The following is a 26,993-nucleotide window of genomic DNA, read 5'->3' on the forward strand; positions in this document are numbered from 1 at the left end:
AAAAAATCTTATTCAGGGCAGGAGTAAATGGTAAATGGCATAATGAATATGATATGCAGAGACTCTCATGCCTGAGGCTTCAAAGTCCCAGGTTCAGTCTCCCACACCACCATAAGCCACTATTCTGGTAAGAAAAAAAAAATCTTGTTCATAAATTATCAGTTACCAAATTAATAGTAAGAACTTCTGATACTATTTTTCTTACTATAATAATTAAGTTCCTATACTGAACTTACAGCAAAACAACAATGATATCAGGGCATATAAACAGTTATTTAAATTAAATATTAGTAAACCTAATATAGCATTTTAAAAATTCCTTTAGGGAGTCAGGCAGTAGCGCAGCAGGTTAAGCGCAGGTAGTACGAAGCACAAGGACCGGCATAAGGATCCCAGTTGGAGCCCCCGGCTCCCCACCTGCAGAGGAGTCGCTTCACAGGCAGTGAAGCAGGTCTGCAGGTGTCTATCTTTCTCTCCCCCTCTGTCTTCCCCTCCTCTCTCTATTTCTCTCTGTCCTATCCAACAACAATGACATCAATAACAACAATACTAACTACAACAATAAAACAAAAGGGAATAAGTAAATTTTTTTTTAATTCCTTTAATGACCACTCACTATAAGTTTGATCATTAGAATTTGTGCTTAGAAATCTCTTTTTTTTCCCCTGCCACCAGGGTTATTGCTAAGGCTTGGTTCCTGCATGATGATTCCACCACATCTGGTGGCCTTCCCCTTCCTTTTTTCTTTTTTTTTTCCCCCACTTTCTTTTTCTTAAAGAGACAGATAGAAACAAACAGGTGGAAAGAATGGGAGAGAGAGGAAATGAAAAAGAGAAACACTTGCAGTACTGCCCACTGTGAAGCTTGACTCCTGCAGGTAGAGACTTGAACCCACATCCAAGATGATAAATGCATGCATTCTATTGGATGTGTACTGCCTGACCCCAGAAACATTTTATATCACACCATGTGACATTTTTTCCCGGATAAAGGCAATCCTAATAAGACCTTTTTCTTACCTCCTTACCATCCTTTCTTTCTTTGATTTATTTTTTATTTCTTTTTAAAACTAATTTATTTTATCATTTTAATGAGAGAGGTTAAAGGAAGCAAGAGCCAGAGCACTGTTTATATGGTGATGCTGGGGACTGAACCTGGGACCTCAGAGCCTCAGGCATGAAAGGTGTTTGCATAACCATTATGCTGTCTTTCTAGCCCTGATTTGCTTTTTAGTTCATGTTAGACAGTTTCATATTGAGAAGCAAAGAGAGGTCCAGCAAAAAAGCTCACTTGGATAGTGTACTGCTTTGCCATGTGAGCAACTCAGGTCCCCACCATCTTGAAGGGGGATTCAGTGCTGTGGTCTCTTTCACTGTTTCTCCCTCTGCCTCTCTATCTAAAATATAATACAAATAAAATTTTTTTTTTTTTAGAAGAGAGGTGCCAAGGCACCAGCCCAGTACATGTGACACCAGGGCTCAAGTCAGGAGCGTCAGGCAGGAGAGTCCTGCACTCTGCCTGTTGAATTATTGTCCCAGCCACTCCCTCCTTCTCTTATCAGAGTACCACTCTGCTCTGGTTATTGATGTTGCCAGGGATGAACCTGGGACCTAATACATGAAAGTCCTGTGTACTACCATTGCACTGCCTTCCCAGTCTAAAATCTTTCTTGCTTCACTAATGATTGGTGGTATAGAAAAACCATCTTTTTGCTCAAGATACTGATAGATCTTAATGCATAAGTTTTTATTACCATGAAATATACAAGCAGATAAAGTTAGGTTTATTTTTAAATTTTTATTTTGAAATTTAACTCCAGAATAAAATTCTAGTTCATTACCCTAATACAGTTCTAAAAGTTTTGGGGAAAATAAAAAAGCCAGGGCTGGGTGGTGGTGCACCTGACTGAGCAACACATGTTACAATGCACAAGGACCTGGGTTCAAGACCCCAGGCTCCACCTGCAAAGTTCTGTGAGTGGTGAAGCAATGTTGCAGGTGTCTCTCTGTTACTATCCCTCTCTACCTGCCCCTCCCTTTTGATTTCTGGCTATCTCTATCCAATAAATAAAAATAATAAAATTTAAATCATCATTTTAAAAAAAGAAAATAAAAACAAAACAAAAATCCAATCTGGGTAGGGGAGGAGAGATAACATAATGGTCATGAAAAAAGACTCTCCTGGGGGCTGAGTGGTGACCCACTTGGTAGAGTATATGCATTACCATGCACTAGGACCCAAGACCCTGGTTCCCACTTGCAGAGGGGAGCTTCATGAATGGTGAAACTGTGCTGTAGGAGCCTCTCTCTCTCTCTCTCTCTCTCTCTCTCTCTTTCCCTCCCTCCCTCCGTCTCTCTCTCTTCTCTCTTTCTCTCTCTCTCTCTCTTCTCTCTGCCTGTCTTTTTTTTTTTTTTTTTTTTCCCTCCAGGGTTATTGGTGGGCTCGGTGCCTGCACCATGAATCCACCGCTCCTGGAGGCCATTTTTCCCCCTTTTTGTTGCCCTAGTTGTTGCAGCCTCATTGCGGTTATTATTGCCATTGTTGACGTTGCTTTGTTGTTGGATAGGACAGAGAGAAATGGAGAGAGGAGGGGAAGACAGAGAGAGGGGGGAGAGAAAGATAGACACCTGCAGACCTGCTTCACCGTCCGTGAAGCGACTCCCTTGCAGGTGGGGAGCCGGGGGCTGGAACCGGGATCCTTACGCTGGTCCCTGCGCTTTGCGCCACGTGCGCTTAACCCACTGCGCCACCGCCCGACTCCTTCTGCCTGTCTTTTTTTGTTTTTTGTTTTATTAACCAGAGCGCTGCTCAGCTCTGGCTTATGGTGGTGTGGGGGATTGAACCTGGGACTTTGGAGCCTCAGGCATGAGAGTATCTTTGAAGAACCATTATGCTATCTACTCCCCTCCTGAGTCTCTTTCTGTCTCTAGATCTCCTTCTTCCCTCTCAATAGATTTCTGTCTCTGTTCAAAATAAATAAGTTAAATAAATATTTTAAAAATTACTCTCATGCCTGAGGCTCCAAGGTCCCTCCACCACCAAAAGCCACAGTTAAACAGTACTTTGTTTTAAAAAAAAAAATCATAATTATACATCTATATGATTTGTAGTGGGCTTTTCTTTAATTTCACAAAATAAAAACACTCATTCACAAAACCTGGAAAGAAACATTTTCACAGAACGTATCAGTAATATAGCAATCTTAAACTAATTTATCTAATTTACCAAGATTGTGAAATATATTTTATTGTAAGGGAGGACATAGCCTAATGGTTATGCAAACAGACTCTCATGCCTGAGGCTCCCAGACCCCAGGTTCAATCCCTTACACCACCATAAGTAAGGACTGAGCTCTGGTAAAAATAAAAATAAGTAAATAAATAAATATTTTATTGTAGTACACTGATGAGAGGAAAAATATGTTCTTTGTCTTTAGCAAACTGTTATCCACTGTATACAATATTTTAGCAATTTACACAAGATTTAAATGTAACATATATCATATAACAATTACATAGTATATATATATTATAATGTGGATATACATGAAAAAGGGTTAAGAGTTAAAATAAATCTGTCAATGCCAATCTAAATTATTTTATTTTACTACCAACTTTAAAAGTAGACTGTACTTCAAGCTATTTACAGAGCAGTCAGTGTTCCTGGTTCTAATTTCCCATATATTTGAGGTACATTTCTATTTAGATCTATTTTTAATGCTTTTATTGGGGGATTAATGTTTTACAGTCGATAGTAAAATACAATAATCATACATGTGTAATATTTCCCAGTTTCCCACATAACAATTCAACTCCCACAAGGTCCTCCTCTGTCTTCATATTCTAGGACCTGAATATCTATTTTTAATAAAGAAAACAAAATCTCAATGTAATTCTAACCTGTCCTTAATTTTTCTCCCTTCTATAAAGACACTATGTTTCATAAAGGACAATAGACTTATTATATCAAGGTTGAAATATTTGCAATCTACAAGCTGAATCATTTAAGAGACATTTTGCAACCAGTGTTTTCAATACCTTAAAATGCAAAGCCAATAAAATGAAATAAACCTCAGGCATGTCTAAAATGTTCTGAAATATATCACAGATTAACATTATGCAGGCTGTTCTCAGAGTTGCACATTTGGTCACAGAACACTGCTTTTTCAGATAACAAAAAAGTATCGCGATTTTTAAAATCACTTTTTTTAAAGTCATTTGTTTCTTGAAGCAGTTATTCAAAAACTAGAATCCCTCGTTCGTGCTTTCTACTCCTGTATGTATGGGTAAATCCAACTAAAAAGAATCCTGCCCCAATTCGCAATGTGGTATTTCTGGACATGTATGCCATGTAAGCATTCAGTTCTCATACAACACTTTAAATTATAAAAAAAAATAATTTGAATTTTTGTTATCTTAAGAACAGACAGAGACTCGTTATAGATGAGAAAATACAAGCTTTTAAAAGTATTAGGCTTACTGTGTCTTTAAAATCCTTTCGCGTGGAAAAGACCCAGTGGTTTTCAACTTGGAAACAAATTTGTGATGCCATGCATCTCGCTCGCCGGTCTAGAAGATGCTGGCTAGCAAACTAGCAATTCTGCAGCTCTTGTGATCGATTTCTCCCGCGGACAGTCAGAGGTCCGAAGTGAAGCAGGCAGGGAGGCAGAAGGGCCTCGGCCCACCACAAGCTCCCACTCTGGAGGACCGCGGGCCGCATGCTGTCGTTGTCAAGGCAACGATCGCACTCCGTCCCCAGCCATAGGCACAAAGTCTCCAGAGAGAGAGCTCCGGCTTGGGTTAGAACGCGCCCCTGGCAGACACCCACACCTGGAAAGGCCAAAGCCTGCAGAGATATGAGCAGAGGCAGGAAGGCGCCGCCTATCAGCTCCGAGGGGTGCAGGCCCCGGAGTCCGGAAATCTGCGGGGATCCAGCGCTTAATGGGCCAGGGCGTTGGCAGCCGAGCTGCAGGGGGCGGGTGCTCCGCGCCCAGGCCCACCCCTGTGTGCCAGCTCTGATTGGTCAAACCTTGTCGTTAGGCTCGGTGATTGGCCACGCTTCCCTGCACCTGCGGCTCCGCCTAGGTTCTGCTCCCATAGGTGCAGACGCCGACTTCTGCACTCATCTCACCTTCCCAGTAGAAGAGCCACCTTTCTGTCTTCATCAGGAGACCTCCTTGCACCCAGAGCAAGTGGCGAGCCTGATGTCCCCACAGTGGATAAAAGTGATGGTAATTTTATAGGAGTGAGAGATCATGCACAGAGCACCATATGATGTACCCCACAGCTTCCTCACTGGGGCAGGCCCTAGGACCTCACCTGGCAAGACTCAGGTTTCCTTTCAGGCCTGAGGTGTGGGGTCCCATTGGGCTAGTTAGGGAATGAAAGTGGCAGTTTATTCAGAGATGTGGCTCATTGGTCTAGAGCCTGTTTTGAATGTATGAAGCCCTGAATTCAGTCTCCAACACACAAAATATAAAAGCAGAGAACCTAGGGGGTGTACATTGTAGGTGAAAACAGGTAGGCAACAACAAGACTGCCATTAGGTAGGACCTTGGGGAGACAGCCTAGGCGTTTTAAGTGAGAGAAGCACTGTGGAAATAAAAAGAAGGGACAGAGATCACAAAAAATAAAACAAGAAAGAGCTAAAATATCATTTGGGGATGTATCCATAAGCTACAGGAAACTACCTCAGAGTAAAAGTGATCAATAGTCTGCTGTGATTAGACTTAGATTTAATAATATAGCGAGCAAGTAGAAAGACCTAAAGAAGACACCAGTGGTCTGGGAAATGGTGCAGGATAAAGCACAGGACTCTAAATCCCCAGCAGCACATGTACCAGAGTGATGTCTGGTTATCGTTCTCTCTCTCTCTCTCTCTCTCTCATCTTTCTCATAAAAAAGAAGACACCATAAAGTGTTTAATCAAATATTTACTACTTTGGCCTAGACATCCCACTCTTCTACCCCCTACTTCACTTCCCTCACTTTTTCTACTCAGTTAACTACACAAAAGAAAGTAAGAGATACCCCCTAATTTCCTCTGACAGCAACAGCATTAGTGTCACCCCTTGGTAATCCTTAGAAGAAATACTGTGGGGGCCGGGTGGTGGCACACCTGGTTGAGCGTACATGTCAGTGCACAAGGACCCAGTTTCGAGCCCCCAGTTCCCACCTACAGGGGGAAAGCTTCACGAGTGGTGAGGCAGGGCTGCAGGTGTCTGTCTCTTTCCCTCTCTATCACCCCCTTCCCTCTCAACTTCTGGCTGTTTCTATCCAATAAATAAATATAATAAAAAACTTTTTAAAATTTTTTTTAATTTTTATATTTATTTATTCCCTTTTGTTGTTTTTGTTGTTTTATTGTTATAGTTATTATTGATGTCATCGTTGTTGGATAGGACAGAGAGAAATGGAGAGAGGAGGGGAAGACAGAGAGGGGGAGTGAAAGACACCTGCAGACCTGCTTCACCGCCTGTGAAGCGACTCCCCTGCAGGTGGGGAGCCGGGGGCTCAAACCGGGATCCTTACACCGGTCCCTGCGCTTTGCGCCGCGTGCGCTTAACCCACTGCGCCACCGCCCGACCCCCCAAAAAAACGTTTTTTTAAAAAGAAATACTGTATACAATTGGCAAAGAGATACACTGACCAAAATATATATATCAACTAAAGGGCAACTATTTTCCCCTAAGAAAAACTCTATTATAATCATCAAACAAGTAAAATGTAGTAAAACTTAAGGTTAATTTAGGTCCCACTTAAATCCTAGGTCTATTCCCTCCTTAATTTGAGGCCAGCTCCCATAATCCCAAAACCAATTTGGATACAACAAATGACACTGAATGATATAACAAATGGGGGGAAAATATCTAACCTTGTCAGATAAAGAAAAGACTATGAAAGCTGGGTAAGGGCAAGAGACTGACTCACTTTAATGATGGCCTTCTTGGTCAATAACAGGCCACCCCATCATCTGGGGCTCTAGTCAGGGAATCTTTGGATTCCCACAAATATATGATGAGCCTAACGCTCTAATAGGCCCTTTCTCCACCATCACTGGTCACTTTCATCAGGGATCTAATCATAGGCCCTTTTGTGGACCTCTCCAGGACCTTGCCCTCACTATAAGGCAGCATGGCAGCCTCAATCTCCAAAGGGAGACTGGGTCAGCCTACTCTGCTGCTCAAGGAAGACTGGTCCTGCAATGAGTGAAACATAGAATGTTCCCAACTGTGATCATGGACTGCAAGCTCAGAGTGACAGGGACTCAGAAGTTACACAGGATCCTGTGCTAAATGTGAATATGTATGGCCTATGGTCAGATCGATGGGTTAAACAGTTAATGGTATTTATATACTTTCCTCTGTTTTGGAGGTACTCTGCCCTAGTCCAACTGTCTAGCTTTAGTCTCAACTCTGTAACCATTCTCCCAGATATTTTTAGTTGGTATACCTGCATGTTAGCTATCAGGCTCAGGCAAAAATCATTAGTCATGGGCCCCTGGGAACATACCTAAGATAGACTTCCTAGATTTTTCCCACCTGAAGACCCCTAATTTCATCTGCTCTATTCCTATCTTTGGGTTCCTGTTTATTAAACAATTTGTCCTGCTTTATATTTTATTGCCTTTCATCCACCAAGTTGTAGGCGTTATTTCATCCTAAACGAGACACTTTCATATTGGAAAAGATGCAGAGTGATAGTTCAAAAAAGATTTATTATATATGAGAGATAGTTTTACAAGTTACAAAGAGAAATAAACCAGAGCACCACTCTGGTACATATAGCATCAGGGATTGAACTTAGAACCTTAGCTATGCAAGTCTAAGGGTCCATCAGGTGAACTATTCTTCCCACCACTACAGACTTTAGAGGTAAGGAAAGGACCCGTTACCAAGATGTTCTCAGAAAAAAAAAAGGAGGTGTTCAAGTTAGCAGAAAAAAGATAATGGTAATGCTAAAGGATTAGAGAGAAGAAATTACCTGAAATAAAGTAGTTAAGGTAGTCATTTTGATATGAACGGAATACAAAAATAGTATATACTAACACCAACTAGTGTACAAACATAATTTTACAGTGAAACTTACTGACTCTTCACAGGCATTCTCAGGGACATGAATGGATAAAACAGATGGCATATAAGCTACTTCATTTAGAAAACTGATATTGAGGACCAAGTTGTGACTCATCTGGTAAAAAACATGTTACCATACATGAGTATTTGGATTCAAGCCACTGTCCCTACATATGGTGGTGGTGAGGCTTAATGAGCAGAGGGTCAGTGCTGCAGGTGTCTACCATTCTTTCTGTCTTTTGTATTTAAAAAGTGTCTAATGGGGCAAGGGTAGACAGCATAATGGTTATGCAAAGAAATTCTCATGCCTGAGGCTCTGAAGTCCCAGGTTCAATCCCCTGCACTACCATTAGCCAGAGCTGAGCAGTGCTCTGGTGTTTCTGACTGTGTCTCTCTGCATCTCTATAAAAAGTATAAATAAATAATTAAAATACAAAAAATTGCTTAAAACAATAACAACAACAAAAATTGCTTTAAAAAAGTGTCTAATGGTGGTCTGAGAAGTGGCATAATAGATGAAGCACTGGACTCTCAAGCATGAGGTCCTGCCTGAGTTCAGTCCCCAGCAACACATATATCAGAATGATGTCTGGTTCTTTCTCTCTCTCTCTCTCTCTCTCTCTCTCTATATATATATATATATATATATATATTTTTTTTTTTTTTTTTTTTTTTTTTAAGTGGCTAATGGAGCTGTGCCAGAACTGAGTCCAATTGAGAATCCTATTGTTAAAAAAAAAAAAAAGAAAGAAAGAAAGAAGGAAGGAAATCGGTATTGCAAGATTAAACAAAAGAGTTAAGGAAAATCACTAATAAAATTTTAAAAAAAAGAGTTAAGGAATTTAGGATACTGGAGAAAGGCATTCAAGTGGTTTGTCAAGCATTCCAACAAGATAAGAAGACAAAAGTATTACAGAAATCAGGTAATAAGCTGAAAACAGAGGCACTGAGAAAGTAGATGTCATCACTGGCATGAGTAACAGGAGTGAAAAAAGAGGAAAAAGTTATAATCAAACTATGTATGGATATAAGATATTGGAGATTTCAGAGGAACATTTCCATTACTAAAGTGAAAATGTTTTGCAAAAGAAAACACTTAAACACTATGAGAGTATTTGACACTGAAAGAAAACTTAAGAAATGGCAGGAAAACAAAACATAGAAATGATTGAAGTTCCACTCCTAGAATATATAGTTGCAGTCTTTTCTTTTAAAGATTTTATTTATTTATTAATGAGAAAGATAGGAGAGAAAAAAAACAAACATTACTCTGGTACATGCCGGGAATTGAACTAAGACCTTATGCTAAGAGTCTTATGCTTTATCCATGTTGCCGTCTCCTGGACCACAATAGTTGCAGTTTTAATTAGCCCTGGATACAACTCATTTAGTAGAAACTCTGCCTCAGAGGCATATTTGTAGCAAGTAATTGGATTGACCTTCCGGTGGTGCATCCCGTGAGTACCCATTCATTGGGGAAACTGACGATCCTTCCTAGCCGACTGAATCCACATGGATCCCAGTCACTTTCAAAGCCATTAACTGGCTACGGAAGAAGAGCAAATGCTAGAAGAAGCAAGTAATTGGCCTAAGCACATTTTTTGGATATCAAAATATGTATAGAGCACCGGTTGCTAAGAGCAATTTAATATATGATTACTAATAGAAGGATGACTGAAGTACATACATTTATTGAAGAAGACAAATTTCTGGGGAGGCAACATACCTTTTAATCCTATGATGTAGTTTGTTTTGATGTAATTCACATAAAATTCACCTAAGACTCCTCCCAATGTTGACTATCACTAATCAAAAACACCTCTGAGGTAGGTTTCAGTTACTATTTACCAGTTCTATACCACACTAGTCAAATGATCTTGGAAAAGTAGCTAACCCAGTGTCTGCATTAATTCTTCTGTAAAGTAAATAGTACTCTTCCTTGTAGACTAAATGAGTTATATTGTGCCCAGGAGTAATTAAAGACTGCAATTATTTATTATAATACTTATTATAAATTGTAAATTATGTTCACTGGTTTCTTCCAAAAGTATGCAAGTTATTTGAAGATAGGTTGTATTGCTCTATTGCCAGTCAGCAGTTAGGAAGGCTTCTGGCACATATTAGATGCTAATAAACATTCATTGTAAGTCTAACTTCTTTCACATCTACATTATTTAAGTACCTGCTTTAAGGAAATTGTCATACAGATAGAAATTCATGTATTGAAATCTAACACTTTCTAAGTCAGTTTCTTCTTTTTTTTAATTATCTTTATTTGTTGGATAGAGACAGTCAGAAATTGAGGGGAGAGGGAGATAGAGAGGAAGAGAGAGAGAGAGATACTTTCAGCACTGCTTCACCACTCATAAAGCTTTCCTTCTGCAGATGGGGACCAGGGACTTAAACCTCTCCTTGTGCACTGTAACATGTATGCTCAACCAGGTGTGCCACCACCCCCCTAAGTCAGTTTCTTTATTACTACATGTCAGGCAATTTTATTATTTTGGAAATTTTATTTTTACTCCAATTTTAGTTCATCTCTTTATATATACTAAGGTTATCAGATATAACTATGTAAAATGATAGTACCTTAAATTTTTTCCTTTTCTCAGACCAGATTCAGTATTTGGAAGCTTTTTGATTCTGTTTCAAGTCTCTACTCTGTCTCATTACATACTGTTGTTTCTTGAATGTAGCTCTTGATTAAAGGATCTTTAATATTAGACTTGGAGATGGATTTTAAAGCTTTCTAAAATAAAACAAGGATACAAAGACATCGCAATCAAAACTTATTTTTTTATGTTTAAAACAATTTTCTGATTAAAAAATGGGGGGGTTTAGAAAGCATAATGGTTATGCAGAGTCTCTTATGCCTGAGGCTCCAAAGTCCCAGGTTTAAACCCTGTCCCCATCACCACCATAAGCCAGAGCTGAGCAGTGCTCTGGGAAGAAAGAAAGAAAAAGGGGGGGGGGGGGGAGGAGGAAGGAAGAAAGGAAGGGATAGAGAAAGAAAGAAAAGAAAAATCAGCCTTTAAAAAAAGAAAAAAAATTACTGAGGGCAGGGGAGATAGCATAATGGATACAGAGGTCCCTGTATCACCATAAGCTAGCACTGGTAAAAAAATAAAATAATTGGGGCCAGGTGGTGGCGCACCTGGTTAAGCGTACACATTACAGTGCTCAAGGACCCAGGTTCAAGCTCCTGGTCCCTACCTGCAAGTGAAGTGGAGCTGCAGGTGTCTCTCTCCTTCATTTCCTCCTCCCCTCTCATTTTCTCTGTCTCTAATCAATAAAACTTAAAAAAAAAAAAAAAAGACCTTTGGCACCTCAAATATGAAATCTTAAAAAAAATTGAAAGGGAACAGAGATCAAAGCATCACTCAAACTTGGGTCCTCACGCCTGAGAGTTCAACATCTTATCTGTTATGCTACCTCCTGGGCTGCATTTTTAATTTTTATTTATTTTTTGCCTCCAGGGTTATTGCTGGGGTTTGGTGCTTGCACTACAAATCCACTGCTCCTGGTAGCTATTTTTTCTATTTTTGTTGTTATTGTTGTTGTTAGATAAGACAGAGAAAAAATGAGAGAAAAGACACGGACCGACCTGATTCACCACTTGCGAAACGACTCCCGTGCAGGTGGGGAGCTGGGGGCTTGAACCAGGATACTTAAGCCATCCTTGCACTTCAAATTGTGCTTAACCTGGTGCGCTACCGCCCGACCCCCCATTTTTCATTTTTTAAAAATTTTCCCTTTTGTTGCCCTTGTTTTTCATTGTTGTTATAGTTATTGTTGTTGTTATTGGTGTTGTCATTGCTGGATAGGACAGAGAGAAATGGAGAGAGGAGGGGAAGACAGAGGGGGGGAGAGAGAGAGACACCTGCAGACCTTCTTCACCGCCTGTGAAACGATTCCCCTGCAGGTGGGGAGCCAGGGGCTCAAACCGGGATCCTTAAGCAGGTCCTCGCGCTTGGCGCCACGTGCGCTTAACCCGCTGAGCTACCGCCCGACTTTCTATTCATTTTTTAAAGATTTATTTTTATAAGAGACTAGAGTACTGCTTAACCCTGGTATATGGTGGTGCTGGGACAAATTTAGGAACTTGAATTATCAGGTATGCCAGTCTGGCAAGCCAAGAATAATTTTTCTTTAAAAAGTGAATAACAAATCTTCATCCTTTAAAGTATCATGTGAAACTACCAGTAGTAACTTAAAGACCCTCAAATACGGTGGGAAATTCATTTTAGAGATAAAACAACAAAACAGGTGAAAAGACAACTAATTTGCTTTTCATAGATTTTTAACTTTATATTAATGATATAGAGCTTGAGTCATTCTACTCATACTTGCTAAATCCTGCTGCCAAAACACTATTGAATCTACTTCTCTCCGGTGATAGAACTTTGTTCTTCCAATTTTTATTTTTAATTTTTGGATAAAGACAGAAACTGAGAGGAGAGGGAGATAGAAGACAGAGATACCTGCAGCCACACTTCACCACTCGTGAAACTTTTCCCATGTAGGTGGGGACCAGGGGTTTGAACTTGGATTCTTGCACACTATAATGTGAGCACTCAATCAGGAGCGTCACTGTGTGGTCCCCTCTGCCAATTTTTAATTCCAATTGTTTCATATTGCAACTAGAGAAAATTTCAAATCAAGCTCCTTAGCCTGGCACAGATTACATGATCTACTGTCCCAACTTCTTACCACTTTGTCATCCCTTGACCAAATCCCATTGATTCTAGCATTTTCTCAATGCCCTTTAAATTTTTCAATTTTATTTTGCCTCCAGGGTTATCGCTGGGGCTCAGTGCTGACACTAGAAATCCACTGCTCCTGGAAGCCTTATTTTTTTTTAGGTTGGGACAGAGAAACTGAGAGGAGGGGGAGAAAAAGATAAGACACCCACAGACCTGCTTCACTGCTTCTGAGGGGGCGCCCCTGCATTTGGGGAGCCAGGGGCCAGCTGCTGGAACCCAGATCCTTGAGCTTTGTACTATGTGCATTTAATCCGGTGCGGTGAGCCACCACCAGGTCCCCACTTTTTCAAAATATTTTTTTTTTTTTTACCAGAACACTGCTCAGCTGGGACTTTGGAGCCTCAGGCATGAGAATCTCTTTGCATAACCATTATGCTATCTTCCCCTACCCTCACTTTTTCAATTTTACATGCTTTACATTTGCTGGTCTCTCTAGCTTGACTGAATACTTCTATGTACTAAGTACTTGAATGTATGCATAATATTTTTCTTACAATTTACCTTTTCTCGTTTGTCAATAAGCTTAGGACCAACAACCAAGAACTTTTTCTTCATGTCTGTCTCCCCAACATCAAGGAACAGACATATTTAATACTTGATAAGCACTATTAAGTGGTTCTCCTTTATTATAATTCAATCGTTTCATTGTGTAGTGTATTATTTTTTTCATACATTTTATTTGTTGCAAATACTGTTTACCATGGCTGTCACATGGCTCTTGAATGAAATACTGGTACATTCTCTCACCTGACTTACCCAACTCTTTACTGAATTTCATCAATCTGATAACTCTGTAGGCAGACATTTCAAAATATAATTAGATCATTGCGAGGAGGTGGAGCTACGAGCAGCAGATCGCTTTCTCTCCTCTCCTCTCCCCTCCTCTCCTCTCCTCAGTTCTCCTCTCCTCTCCCAGATCAACTAGGAATAACAAAGGAGACCACCTGGGACCAAAACAAGACAGGACTAGAATGACCACAGGAACCCAGTAAATCACCAGTGAGTACAAACACCTGTGGCTGGTGACAGAGAGGAGAGAGGAGCCTAAGGAGAGATTAAGTGACTGCTAACAGTTCAGCAGTTTATCAGTTGAGACACCACCTCCAGTCTGCTCCACCAACAAGGGGACAGCTGAAGGGAGGAAAGGACTCCCCAGAGGCTCACCAAGTGCAACTCTGAGTCTCCATTGCTACTACCCTCAGAATCTGGAGCAGCGACAGGGAGGGACACCAGGGGACAGAGATCTAACCAGGAAACTCAGGAGAAGACCTATACCTCGGTGGCTATACCTGAGGGGCTGTGAAAGTCTCTTTGCATAACCACTGGATTATCTCTGCCACACCCTGCTTTATCTATTGGTCAGGAGTCAGTGATTAAGCTAAGAAGCCTATTGATAGTTTAAAAGCCCTCAGGCTCCCATAGCCTACAGGGAAGGAAAAAAAAAGACTTTTAAACCACTGAGCTCCAACTCAAGAGATTTAAATACTATTGAAACAACTGTTAACTTCCACCACTGTGAACCCTTTAACTTACTTAGACACAAGTCAATCCAGGCAATAGTGATCAATTATTTGAAAAGTACTGATAAAGGGAACTCATAACATAATATAAAATGGTTAAAATAACAAGAAAAAATATTGGAGACTCGAACCAGGACAAGAGCCCAGCTAAAAGTCCTCCAGAGGGTGAAGCACAAAACAACGAGTTCAACATCCAAACACTAGCTAAGGAAATAATAACAGGAGTGAGTAAAGAATTTGAAAAAATGGTAATCAGAAATACAAGAACATCAAATGAGAATATGGAAGAAAATACTAATTATCTCATGGTTATTAGAGAGCTGAAAGCTGAAATCGCTGAGCTAAGAATGCAACTAGCCGAACAAGCTAAAACAGTATCAGAGCAGAGCAACAAAATAGATGAACTCCAGAAAACAGTAGAGGGCAGAGAGAATAGAATCTATGAGGCTGAAGACAGAATTAGCAAGATTGAGGATGAACTAGAGACAACTAAAAAAGAAGTAAGAGATCTCAAAAAGAGATTAATAGATGCTGAAAACAACAACAGAGTCCTATGGGATGACTTGAAAAGAAACAATATACGCATTATTGGCATACCAGCGGAAGAAAGACAAGGAGAAGAAGAAAACATTTTCCAGGCCATAATAGCTGAAAATTTCTCTAGTCTAGACAACACCAAGACATAAAGATTCAAGAAGCCCAGAGGGTACCAAACAGAATTAACCCAGACCTAAAGACACCAAGATATATCATACTTAGAATGGAAAGGAATAAGGATAAAGAAAGGATCCTGAAGGCTGCAAGAGAAAAACAAAGAGTCACCTACAAAGGAAAACCCATAAGATTAGCAGCAGACTTCTCCATACAAACACTACAGGCCAGAAGAGAATGGCAAGATATCTATCGAGTGCTCAATGAGAAAGGCTTTCAGCCAAGAATACTATATCCTGCTAGATTGTCATTCAGACTAGATGGAAGCATCAAAACCTTCTCAGACAAGCAACAGTTGAAGGAAGCAACCATCACCAAGCCTGCCCTGAAAGAAGTTCTGAAAGGACTCCTATAAACAATCAGACCACCACAAATAGGACATATATCAAAACACTCTAAAACTTGACAAGAATGGCATTAAAATATCTTCAATCTTTGATATCAATAAATGTCAATGGCCTGAATTCACCTATTAAAAGACACAGAGTAGGAAGATGGATCAGAAAACACAACCCAACAATATGCTGTCTACAGGAAACCCACATAACTCAACAAGACAAACACAGACTTAAAGTGAAAGGATGGAAAACTATCATACAAGCCAATGGCCCACAAAAAAGGGCAGGAGCAGCTATTCTCATATCTGACATGATAGACTTTAAAATAGATAAGATTAAAAAAGATAGGAATGGGGAGTCGGGCTGTAGTGCAGTGGGTTAAGCGCAGGTGGCGCAAAGCACAAGGACCGGCATAAGGATCCCGGTTTGAACCCCGGATCCCCACCTGCAGGGGAGTCGCTTCACAGGCGGTGAAGCAGGTCTGCAGGTGTCTATCTTTCTCTCCTCCTCTCTGTCTTCCCTTCCTCTCTCCATTTCTCTCTGTCCTATCCAACGACAACAACAACAATAATAACTACAACAATAAAACAACAAGGGCAACAAAAGGGAATAAATAAATAAAATAAAAAAAAAGATAGGAATGGACACTACTTAATGCTCAGAGGATCAGTCAATCAAGAGGACTTAACAATTATTAACATCTATGCACCCAATGAGAAGCCATCTAAATATATCAAACTCCTACTGAAAGAGCTACAGCAATATATTAACAGTAACACAATCATAGTAGGGGACTTCAACACCCCACTCTCTCAACTTGACAGATCATCCAGGCAGAAAATCAATAAGGACATAAGGGAGCTAAATGAAAAGATAGACAAACTAGAAGTATTGGACATTTTCAGAGTCATTCATCCCAAGAAACTGGAATACACATTTTACTCAAATCCACATGGGTCATTCTCAAGGATAGACCATATGTTAGGCTACAAAGATAGCATCAGCCAATTCAAGAGCATTGAAATCATCCCAAGCATCTTCTCAGACCACAGTGGAATTAAACTAATACTTAACAATCAACAAAAGATTAGTAACAGTCCCAAAATGTGGAAGCTCAACAGTACACTTCTTTTTTTTTTTTTAATTTTTTATTTCTCCCATATTCTTTTTTTGTTTTTATTTTATTTATTTATTCCCTTTGTTGCCCTTGTTGTTTTATTGTTGTAGTTATTATTGTTGGATAGGACAGAGAGAAATGGAGAGAGGAGGGGAAGACAGAGAGGAGGAGAGAAAGATAGACACCTGCAGACCTGCTTCACTGCCTGTGAAGCAACTCCCCTGCAGGTGGGGAGCCGGGGCTTGAACCGGGATCCTTATGCCGGTCCTTGTGCTTTGCGCCACCTGCGCTTAACCCTCTGCTCTACAGCCCGACTCCCAACAGTACACTTCTTAACAACTTCTGGGTCAAAGAGGAAATCAAGGAAGAAATCAAAATGTTTCGAGAGTTCAATGAAAATGAAGACACAAGCTATCAAAATATTTGGGACACAGCTAAAGCAGTCCTAAGAGGGAAGTTCATAGCTATACAAGCACACACTAGGAAACAAGAAAAAGCACAAATAAACAGCCTGATTGCACATCTTAAAGACCTAGAAGAAGAACAACAAAGGAACCCTAAAGCAACGAGAAGGTCAGAAATCACTAAAGTTAGGGCAGAAATAAATAACATTGAGAATAGGAAAACCATACAAAAGATCAATGAAAGTAAATGTTGGTTCTTCAAAAGAGTAAACAAAATCGACAAACCTTTAGCCAGACTCACAAAACAAAAAAGGGAGAAGACCCAAATAAATCGGATAGTAAATGAAAGAGGAGATATCACAACAGACACTGCAGAAATTCAACATATCATGTGAGGCTTCTATGAACAACTATATGCCACCAAGCTAGAGAACCTGGAAGAAATGGATGATTTCCTAGATACCTACCAACTTCCAAAACTAAGTAAAGAGGAAGTGGATAACATGAACAGACCCATCACAGCTAATGAAATTGAAACAGTTATCAAAAATCTCCCCAAAAATAAAAGTCCTGGACCAGATGGTTTTACAAATGAATTCTACAAAACCTTCAAAGAAGAACTAATACCTCTACTTTTAAAAGTCTTCCAGAAGACTGACGTCACTGGAATACTCCCTGCCAGCTTCTATGAAGCCAACATCACCCTGATACCAAAAGCAGACAGGGACACAACCAAAAAAGAAAACTAAAGACCAATATCTCTGATGAACATAGATGCAAAAATATTGAACAAAATTCTAGCCAACCGGATACAGCAGTGTATCAAAAAGATTGTTCATCATGACCAAGTGGGGTTTATCCCAGGCATGCAAGGTTGGTTTAATATACGTAAATCAATCAATGTGATCCACCACATCAACAAAAGCAAGACCAAAAACCACAGGGTCATATCAATAGATGCAGAGAAAGCCTTTGACAAAATACAACATCCCTTTATGATCAAAACACTACAAAAAATGGGAATAGATGGAAAATTCCTGAAGATAGTGGAGTTTATATATAGCAAACCTACAGCCAACATCATACTCAATGGTGAAAAACTGGAAACATTTCCACTCAGATCAGGTACTCGACAGGGCTGCCCACTATCACCATTACTATTCAACTAGTGTTGGAAGTTCTTGCCATAGCAATCAGACAGGAGCAAGGAATTAAAGGGATACAGATTGGAAGAGAAGAAGTCAAACTCTCCTTATTTGCAGATGACATGATAGTATACATAGAAAAACCTAAAGAATCCAGCAAGAAGCTTTTGGAAATCATCAGGCAATACAGTAAGGTGTCAGGCTATAAAATTAACATTCAAAAGTCAGTGGCATTCCTCTATGCAAACACTGAGTTAGAAGAACATGAAATCCAGAAATCAATTCCTTTTACTATAGCAACAAAAACAATAAAATATCTAGGAGTAAATCTAACCAAGGAAGTGAAAGACTTATATACTGAAAATTATGAGTCACTACTCAAAGAAATTGAAAAAGACACAAAGAAGTGGAAAGATATTCCATGTTCATGGGTTGGAAGAATTAACATCATCAAAATGAATATATTACCCAGAGCCATCTACAAATTTAATGCTATCCCCATCAAGATCCCAAGCACATTTTTTAGGAGAATAGAACAAATGCTACAAATGTTTATCTGGAACCAGAAAAGACCTAGAATTGCCAAAACAATCTTGAGAAAAAAGACCAGAAGCGGAGGCATCACACTCACAGATCTCAAACTATATTATAGGGCCACTGTCATCAAAACTGCTTGGTACTGGAACATGAATAGACACACACTGACCAGTGGAATAGAATTGAGAGCCCAGAAATGAAGCCCCACACCTATGGACATCTAGTCTTTGACAAACGTGCCCAGACTATTCAATGGGGAACGCAGAGTCTCTTCAACAAATGGTGTTGGAAAGAATGGGTTGAAACATGCAGAAGAATGAAACTGAATCACTGTATTTCACCAAATACAAAAGTAAATTCCAAGTGGATCAAGGACTTGGATGTTAGACCACAAACTATCAAATACTTAGAGGAAAATATTGGCAGAACTCTTTTCCGCATAAATTTTAAAGACATTTTCAATGAAACGAATCCAATTACAAAGAAGACTAAGACAAGTATAAACCTATGGGACCACATCAAATTAAAAAGCTTCTTCACTGCAAAAGAAACCACTACCCAAACCAAGAGACCCCTCACAGAATGGGAGATCTTTAGATGCCATACATCAGATAAGAGTTTAATAACTAACATATATAAAGAGCTTGCCAGACTCAACAACAAGACAACAAATAACCCCATCCAAAAATGGGGGGAGGATTTGGACAGAATATTCACCACAGAAGAGATCCAAAAGGCCAAGAAACACCTGAAAAAATGCTCCAAGTCTCTGACTGTCAGAGAAATGCAAATAAAGACAACAATGAGATATCACTTCACTCCTGTGAGAATGTCATACATCAGAAAAGGTAACAGCAGCAAATGCTGGAGAGGGTGTGGTGTCAAAGGAACCCTCCTACACTGCTTGTGGGAATGTCAATTGGTCCAACCTCTGTGGAGAACAGTCTGGAGAAGGCTAGAAATGGACCTACCCTATGACCCTGCAATTCCTCTCCTGGGGATATATCCTAAGGAACCCAACACATCCATCCAAAAAGATCTGTGCACACATATGTTTTTGGCAGCACAATTTGTAATAGCCAAAACCTGGAAGCAACCCAGGTGTCCAACAACAGATGAGTGGCTGAACAAGTTGTGGTCTATATGCACAATGGAATACTACTCAGCTGTAAAAAAGGTCACTTCACCGTTTTCAGCCGATCTTGGATGGACCTTGAAAAAATCATGTTGAGTGAAATAAGTCAGAAACAGAAGGATGAATATGGGATGATCTCACTCTCAGGCAGAAGTTGAAAAACAAGATCAGAAAAGAAAAACACAAGTAGAACCTGAAATGGAATTGGCGTATCGCAACCAAGTAAAAGACTCTGGGGGTGGGTGGGTGGGGAGAATACAGGTCCATGAAGGATGATAAATGACATAGTGGGGGTTGTATTGTTAAATGGGAAACTGGGGAATGTTATGCATGTACAAACTATTGTATTTACTGTTGAATGTAAAACATTAATTCCCCAATAAAGAAATAAATAAAAATAAAAAAGAATTAGATCATTGCCTGGGAAATGGTGCAGTAAAGCAATGGACTCAAGCATAAGTCCTGTGTTTGATCCATATCACCACACGTACTAGAGTGATGACCTGGTTTTCTCCTTTTCTCATAAATCTTAATAAGAAAATAGAATTACGGCTAGAAATGGACCTACCCTATGATCCTGCAATTCCTCTCCTGGGGATATATCCTAAGGAACCCAACACACCCATCCAAAAAGATCTGTGTACACATATGTTCTTGGCAGCACAATTTGTAATAGCCAAAACCTGGAAGCAACCCAGGTGTCCAACAACAGATGAGTGGCTGAGCAAGTTGTGGTCTATATACACAATGGAATACTACTCAGCTGTAAAAAATGGTGACTTCACCGTTTTCAGCCGATCTTGGATGGACCTTGAAAAAATCATGTTGAGTGAAGTAAGTCAGAAACAGAAGGATGAATATAGGATGATTTCAGTCTCAGGCAGAAGTTGAAAAACAAGATCAGAAAAGAAAACACAAGTAGAACCTGAAGTGGATTTGACATATTGCACCAAAGTAAAAGACTCTGGGGTGGGTGGGGAGAATACAGGTCCATGAAGGATGATAGAGGACCTAGTGCGGGTTGTGTTGTTATATGGGAAACTGGGGAATGTTATGCATGTGCAAACTATTGTATTTACTGTTGAATGTAAAACATTTAATTCCCCAATAAAGAAATTAAAAAAGGGAAAAAATGTAATTACTTCCTTTCACTAGCCCAAGCTTCCCCATTTTTCTTAAAACTAACCATTTTAAGCAAATAAAACCATCTATGATCTCCCCCAGCTGTCTTGCACTTACTCACTCTATTACTTTAGTCTTTTTTTAAGTCTGTGTGCACTACCTAGAACACTGCCAGCTATTTAAAACCAACAGAACTGAATAAGCCAGTGGGAGTTCAAAACAATAAAATTTACAACCTAGAAATTATGTAGAAGAGGGAGAATAGTTAATACTTGGGTTAATCTAGAATTGAGTCCAGTTGTCTATTATTTTTTTTTGCCTCCAGGGTTATTGCTGGGTTCAGTGCCTGCATCATGAATCCATTGCTCCTGGAGGGCATTTTTTTTCTCCTTTTGTTGCCCTTGTTGTGGTCCTTATTGTTGTTGATGTCGTTCGTTGTTCGTTGTTGGATAGGACAGAGAGAAATGGAGAGGAGGGTAAGACAGAGAAGGGGAAAGATAGATACCTGCAGACCTGCTTCACCGCCTGTGAAGCGACTCCCCTGCAGGTAGGGAGCCGGGGGCTCGAACCCGGGTCCTTATGCTGGTCCTTGCGCTTTGCGCCACGTGCGCCTAAATCCGCTGCGCTACCACCCGACCCGCCAGTTGTCTAATTATATACTTATACCTACATTGATTAAAGAGAGCATAGAAAGATGTTCATTAGAGCAAGGAAAAAACACATTGTTTTGGACTTAAAATTATATAGGATTTTGAATCAAAGGTACTGCTACTGCCTAGCTTGAATGAAATCACCTAGACAGTGTTTTTGGGCAGAGACTAAAGAGTGTTTTAAAGGACCAAATAGGGACTACAGGGTATTAAGAACAATTACAGAATACAGGAGGCTGGTATAGAATACTATCATGGGCTCACCTAGTAAAACACACTTTTACCATGTAGGAAGACAGCAATTCAAGCACCCAACCACTGCATGGAAGTGCCATGGTAGAATCTTCACAAGTGGTGAACAGTGCTGACTCTTTCAGTTTTTGGGGAAAAGTTACTGGAGTAGAAATACTCATGCAGGCATGAGGAACCAGTGATGTCCTGGTACCAAGAAAAAATGAGTGCCACCAAATAAATAAAATTACAAGTGATGGGAGTCGGGCAGTAGCGCAGTGGGTTAAGCGCACGTGGCACGAAGTGCAAGGATCGGACTCCAGGTCTGAGCCCCTGGCTCTCTACCTGCAGGGGACTCGCTTCATAGGCAGTGAAGTAAGTCTGCAGGTGTCTTTCTCTTCCCCTCCTCTCTCTACTTCTCTGTCCTATCTAACAGTGACATCAATAACAATAATAACTACAAGGGCAACATAAAGGGAAAATAAATTTAAAAAAATTACAAGTGACTTGCAGTAGGGGCAAAAATTAGGTTTTTTTGTTTTGTTTTTAATTCTTAAGAGATCAAGAACAAAGATATTTAAGGGGTCAGGCTCAGGCAGTGATGCGCCTGCACCTGGTTGAGTGCACGTTACAATGTAAAAGGACTGGGGTTCAAGCCCTCAGTCTCCATCTGCAGGGGGAAAGCTTCATGAAGCAATACTGCAGGTATGTTTTATCTTCCCCCTTCCTTTTGATTTCTGGCTGTCTTTACAAATAAATAAGGGTAGTAAAATTAAACTTGCACTGTATTTGGCAGAACTTAAGTGCTAATGTCTATTTTCCCCCTTTTTTATCAGAGCAGTGTTCAGCTCTGGCAGGTGATTGAACCTAGGACTTTGGAGCCTCAGGTATGAGTCTCTCTGCATAACCATTATGCTATCTACCCCCACCCACTAATATCTAATTCTGAAACATGCCAACCATAAAGCATGTTTTACCCACTATATAGACTTGATCTCAAAATGTTCGTAAGTTTGAATCAAAAATATGAAATTTAAGCACTCTATATAATATGCAATACAAATTCAAATGAAGCACCTTCTGTGGCTAAAATTCAACTAATTAGTTCTAAATTTCCTTGACCAAATGTCTACTTTGTTGTTTTCATAATGGTTATATATATATATTTTTTAAATATTTATTTTATTTATTCCCTTTTGTTGCCCTTGTTTTATTGTTGTAGTCGTTGTTGGATAGGAGAGAAATGGAGAGAGGAGGGGAAGCCAGGAGGAGAGAAAGATAGACACCTGCAGACCTGCTTCACCGCTTGTGAAGCGACTCCCCTGCAGGTGGGGAGCCAGGGTTTGAACCAGGATCCTTATGCCAGTCCTTGTGCTTTGCGCCACTTGCGCTTAACCCGCTGCGCTACAGCCCGACTCCCAATGGTTATATTTTTTCTTTTTAAAATAATTTATTCATGAGAATGATAGGCTAAAGAGTATCACTCTGGTACACGTGCTGTCAGCAACTGAACTCAGGACCTCATGCTTGAGAGTCCAAGGCTTTATCTACTATGGCATATCCCGGACCACAGTACTTTTTTCTCTTCTAAAAAACATTTTCCACATCCTTGAAGCTTCACAGTGGTGAAGCAGAGCTGGAGGTGGTCTTGTTTTATCTCTACCTCCCCCTCTCAATTTCTCTATCCAATAGAAAAAAAACCCACACCATTCTTTGTGTGTGGAATGTGTTCTAATCACTCAATTTGAGTGACATCTGCTAGTTCAAGTAAACTCAAGTTTCCCATCCTTCATGCTGCCCTGTACCTTCTGAGATAGGTAAGACATGGCAGTGCGATCCTGTGGAAAATCAGTAACCTTTCCCCAGTGTTATTCTTAGCTTTAGATTATGATATTTTTACTATGTATTATTATTCTGTAGTGTTCAATTTATATAATGGCCCTTTAAATGAACTGAAATAACCCATGAAAGCTCAAAAGCTAGGGAGTAAAGCTTAACTGATCAACCTTTTAATCTACCAAATTTCATTAATAAACGGTTGGTTTTAGAATAATTCCTTATTTCTACTTAGGTTATATGAAATGCAATTAGAAGAAATATTTTGGAACACGGCCCTACAGATAAAATTAGGAACATAGATAAATGCTGCAGACATCAGTAGTTTATTGTTCATTTAGTCCAAACACATTCAAAATGGAAACTCAAAGAATACTTTCCACCTGAAACAAACTAGATTCTACTAGCATATAATGCTTAACACATTACAGCAATAAAGATGGTAATCCATTGTCTTCTATACCTACTAAAGCCAAGATGGTAAAGCTGATTTGGTTGCAATAGTGTCATAAGGATAGAATGTTACCATCAAAAAAAATTATATATATATATAAGCAAATAACAGTAATTGTAGATGAATATTTTTCACTCTATTTCACTGAAAAGGGGACAAAATGTTTTAAGTCCACAGTACTGCAGGTGAACAATCACCATGTAAACTTCTCCATATGATGTTTTCATGTTTCATTTGTGGTATGTAAAGACTGAAGCTGAATGGCTCTTTGCTCTAATTTTCTATTACACTTAACACTTGTCATTACTTTTGGTGCCAGAACAGTTTGGGCAGCAGGGCAATATTCTGGATTGCAAATTAAATACATACAGTTTTTTTAAAAAAAAAAAAAATGGGAAGGGAAAAAAAAAAACCAACACTGACAATAAACCACTTACTTAAAGTAGTTTAAATAAAGGCTTTAAAACTCTAAAGTAATTATCTAGTAAAAACTTCAAGTACTATACATTAGAAAGTGTAAAACTGTTTCAAACAGGAAATTCCTAAGTCCCTCCCCCCAGAAACGAAAACTCAGAAATCTGTGTCCCAAAAATATATGCAGTATTGCAAGACTTTTCCTTAAAACATGGAAGACCTCTTTCAAGGGGAAAGACAGACCTAATTTTATATTGCCCAGTACAAGAATGGAAAAAAATATCTATATAGTCTACTAAATTGCAAACAGCTTTATAATTCGGAACGTTTGCTACCATGTCAAGTGCAATTTCTTTTTTACTAAGATAGGATGGAGAAGTCTTCCGTGCCAACAAGCAGCATTAAGTGGCCACACTTACTTATCCCACTCCTAGCCTGAAACATCAGAACTAGTACGTACTGAATGTTCCAAGCATAACATTGGGTATCCTTTGCCATAGTTGCGGTTTACTGAACTTGCTTTAAAGACAGACATAATCCAGCAGCTACAAACTTGCTCACAGAATTGTTTAGAGATTCATGTAAAAATAAAAGATGTCGTCCCAGACTTAAAATTCAGAGCCACTTGGGTGCTGACATCAGTTCAAGAATTGTGCAAAATGAATGACAGTTCCCTGTCCCCCAAATAGAAAACACAAACACTTAGGAGCTGCTGTTATCTTCTCTGAAAATTGCAGTATCCTCACTTCAGGTTTACTTGTCACTAATGGAATCTGCTTTTAAAATACCACTAAAATGTACATCAAGTTAATTGACTTTTCCAAGCACCTCTTAATGTTCACATTTATGCTAACAGAAAAGTCAACAAGAGACTTAAGTAACCAACTACTTCCTTCTTCCTGTCCCCAACACTTCCTCCCACACAGAACACAAAATTGTTAACCAAAGGACAAGGTAAATAATATGCTAGTCAATTTTACTGATTTTAAAGATACTGCAATTTTTATACACTTCAATGATTTTTCAACGTTTTTGCAGCTGTTTGGCTTTGTAGCACAGCAATTCATACACTATACTGTACAAAATTACCAGCAAGACTGGAATGATGTATTAATAGAAGGCACCATCATGCTTATTACATTACCAGAGAACAAAATTACAGTAAAGACAATTTTCACTGTACACAGCTTAAAGGAAGGAAATAGGGGAGGAGGAGTGTATTGAGCAGCCAGCCATCCCTGTACTGAAGAGGGGTAGGTAGAAAAATCTTAGATATGGAGCTACTAAATCTGGTCTAATATTAAAGACCATAGTATTTGAAGTTCTGGTTTTTGTTATTTAGTTCATGACTAAATGATTTCCTTCTGGAATATATTGTAGTCTTGTTAAGGTTTATGTGTACACACGCTGGTCACAGCAAGCAGATAAAATGCCCTCATCATTTCACAAACTATTTTCTACTGGAAAAAAAGATGAAAGATTTTTTTTTTTCCCTGTTGCCTCCATGTTGCAGATGTCAACGCTAATGAGTTCAGAGTACCCATTAGTACATTTTGATGCGTGCATAAGTTTCTGTTGGTTTGTATTTTTGGGGGAAGCCAAGAAAAAAGGCAAGATTCTCCAATTGCACAAATTGCACAATTTTTGTTTCCAACATTAATAAGCAGAAACAGTAACACTTAAAATGTGCAGCAGAGGATTTTTTGACTCAAAGGACCTGAATTCAGTTGGGCATGTCCTTTTAAGTTCATTTTGTTGTAGATAGTTTTAAGATATGGTCATTTCTCAGTCCTTAATTCTCCAAGTCTAGATTTATAAATTAATGTGAATCCTGTTGAGAAACTGGGGAAATAATGTCCACCTCAATTTAACCGATAACCAAAGATGCTTTTTCACATCAAAGAAATGATCAAAAAGGCTGTGTCACATTCCAAAGCCAAAAAAATAAAAATAAAAATTAACAAGAATGCAAACACGATGAATAATGTACCACTGCCAAGACTTTGCCAACAGTGGAGCTTCAGCGACGCTGTCCTGTGAAGCGGCCTTCCATCTGTCCAGTTCCTCTTCCAGAGCCAAGCTTCTGGGCCATGCCACCTCTTGGAGGAGGTCCTCTTCCATCCCGGTCACGCATCATTCCACCACCTACTATTCCACGTGGGCCACCTGGACCTCGGTCATTGCGCCTAATATCTCTGCGGTCATCACCACCACCTCTGGTTTCTCGTTCTCTTGCAGCTCTTGTTTTTTTCTCTTCAACATTTAAACGAACCTCCCCTCGAAACATAATTGGCTTTAGGGGGGGAAAAAGTTTACACGAGCAGATTAGACAGCAAATGCATTCCTTTGCATATGTTAAGAAAATTTAGCAAAAACCAAAAACAAGTTTCCTAATACCTGGTATGCTGTCATCTATTCCAACCTTTACATAAGTAAATAGTGAAATTTAAATTATCTGCATCCTGGCCCAGGGTGGCATTTCTCTAGTGGAGAAAGCACTGGACCTCAAGCATGAGGTCCTGGAACTGAAATGATGTCTGTT

At 39.5% G+C, this 26,993-nt stretch overlaps 2 protein-coding genes across 5 annotated transcripts in view; both read right to left on the reverse strand.

Moving 5' to 3' along the window:
• The window catches only part of CDKL2 (cyclin dependent kinase like 2), a 49,571-nt gene extending 44,642 nt beyond the window's left edge, over window positions 1-4,929 (reverse strand). For all 3 annotated transcript variants that reach the window (XM_060187878.1, XM_060187877.1, XM_007519810.3), the window contains exon 1: window positions 4,480-4,929. In XM_060187878.1, coding sequence (XP_060043861.1) covers window positions 4,480-4,551 — 72 coding nt within the window. In that variant the 5' untranslated portion in view covers window positions 4,552-4,929. The remainder of the gene's footprint in view (window positions 1-4,479) is intronic.
• Window positions 4,930-24,422: 19,493 nt separating this feature from the next.
• G3BP2 (G3BP stress granule assembly factor 2) overlaps window positions 24,423-26,993 on the reverse strand; it is a 28,058-nt gene continuing 25,487 nt past the window's right edge. For both annotated transcript variants that reach the window (XM_007519812.2, XM_007519811.3), the window contains one exon: window positions 24,423-26,744. In XM_007519812.2, coding sequence (XP_007519874.1) covers window positions 26,472-26,744 — 273 coding nt within the window. In that variant the 3' untranslated portion in view covers window positions 24,423-26,471. The remainder of the gene's footprint in view (window positions 26,745-26,993) is intronic.

Source organism: Erinaceus europaeus, chromosome 3, assembly GCF_950295315.1.
Source record: "Erinaceus europaeus chromosome 3, mEriEur2.1, whole genome shotgun sequence".
NCBI lineage: Eukaryota > Metazoa > Chordata > Mammalia > Eulipotyphla > Erinaceidae > Erinaceus > Erinaceus europaeus.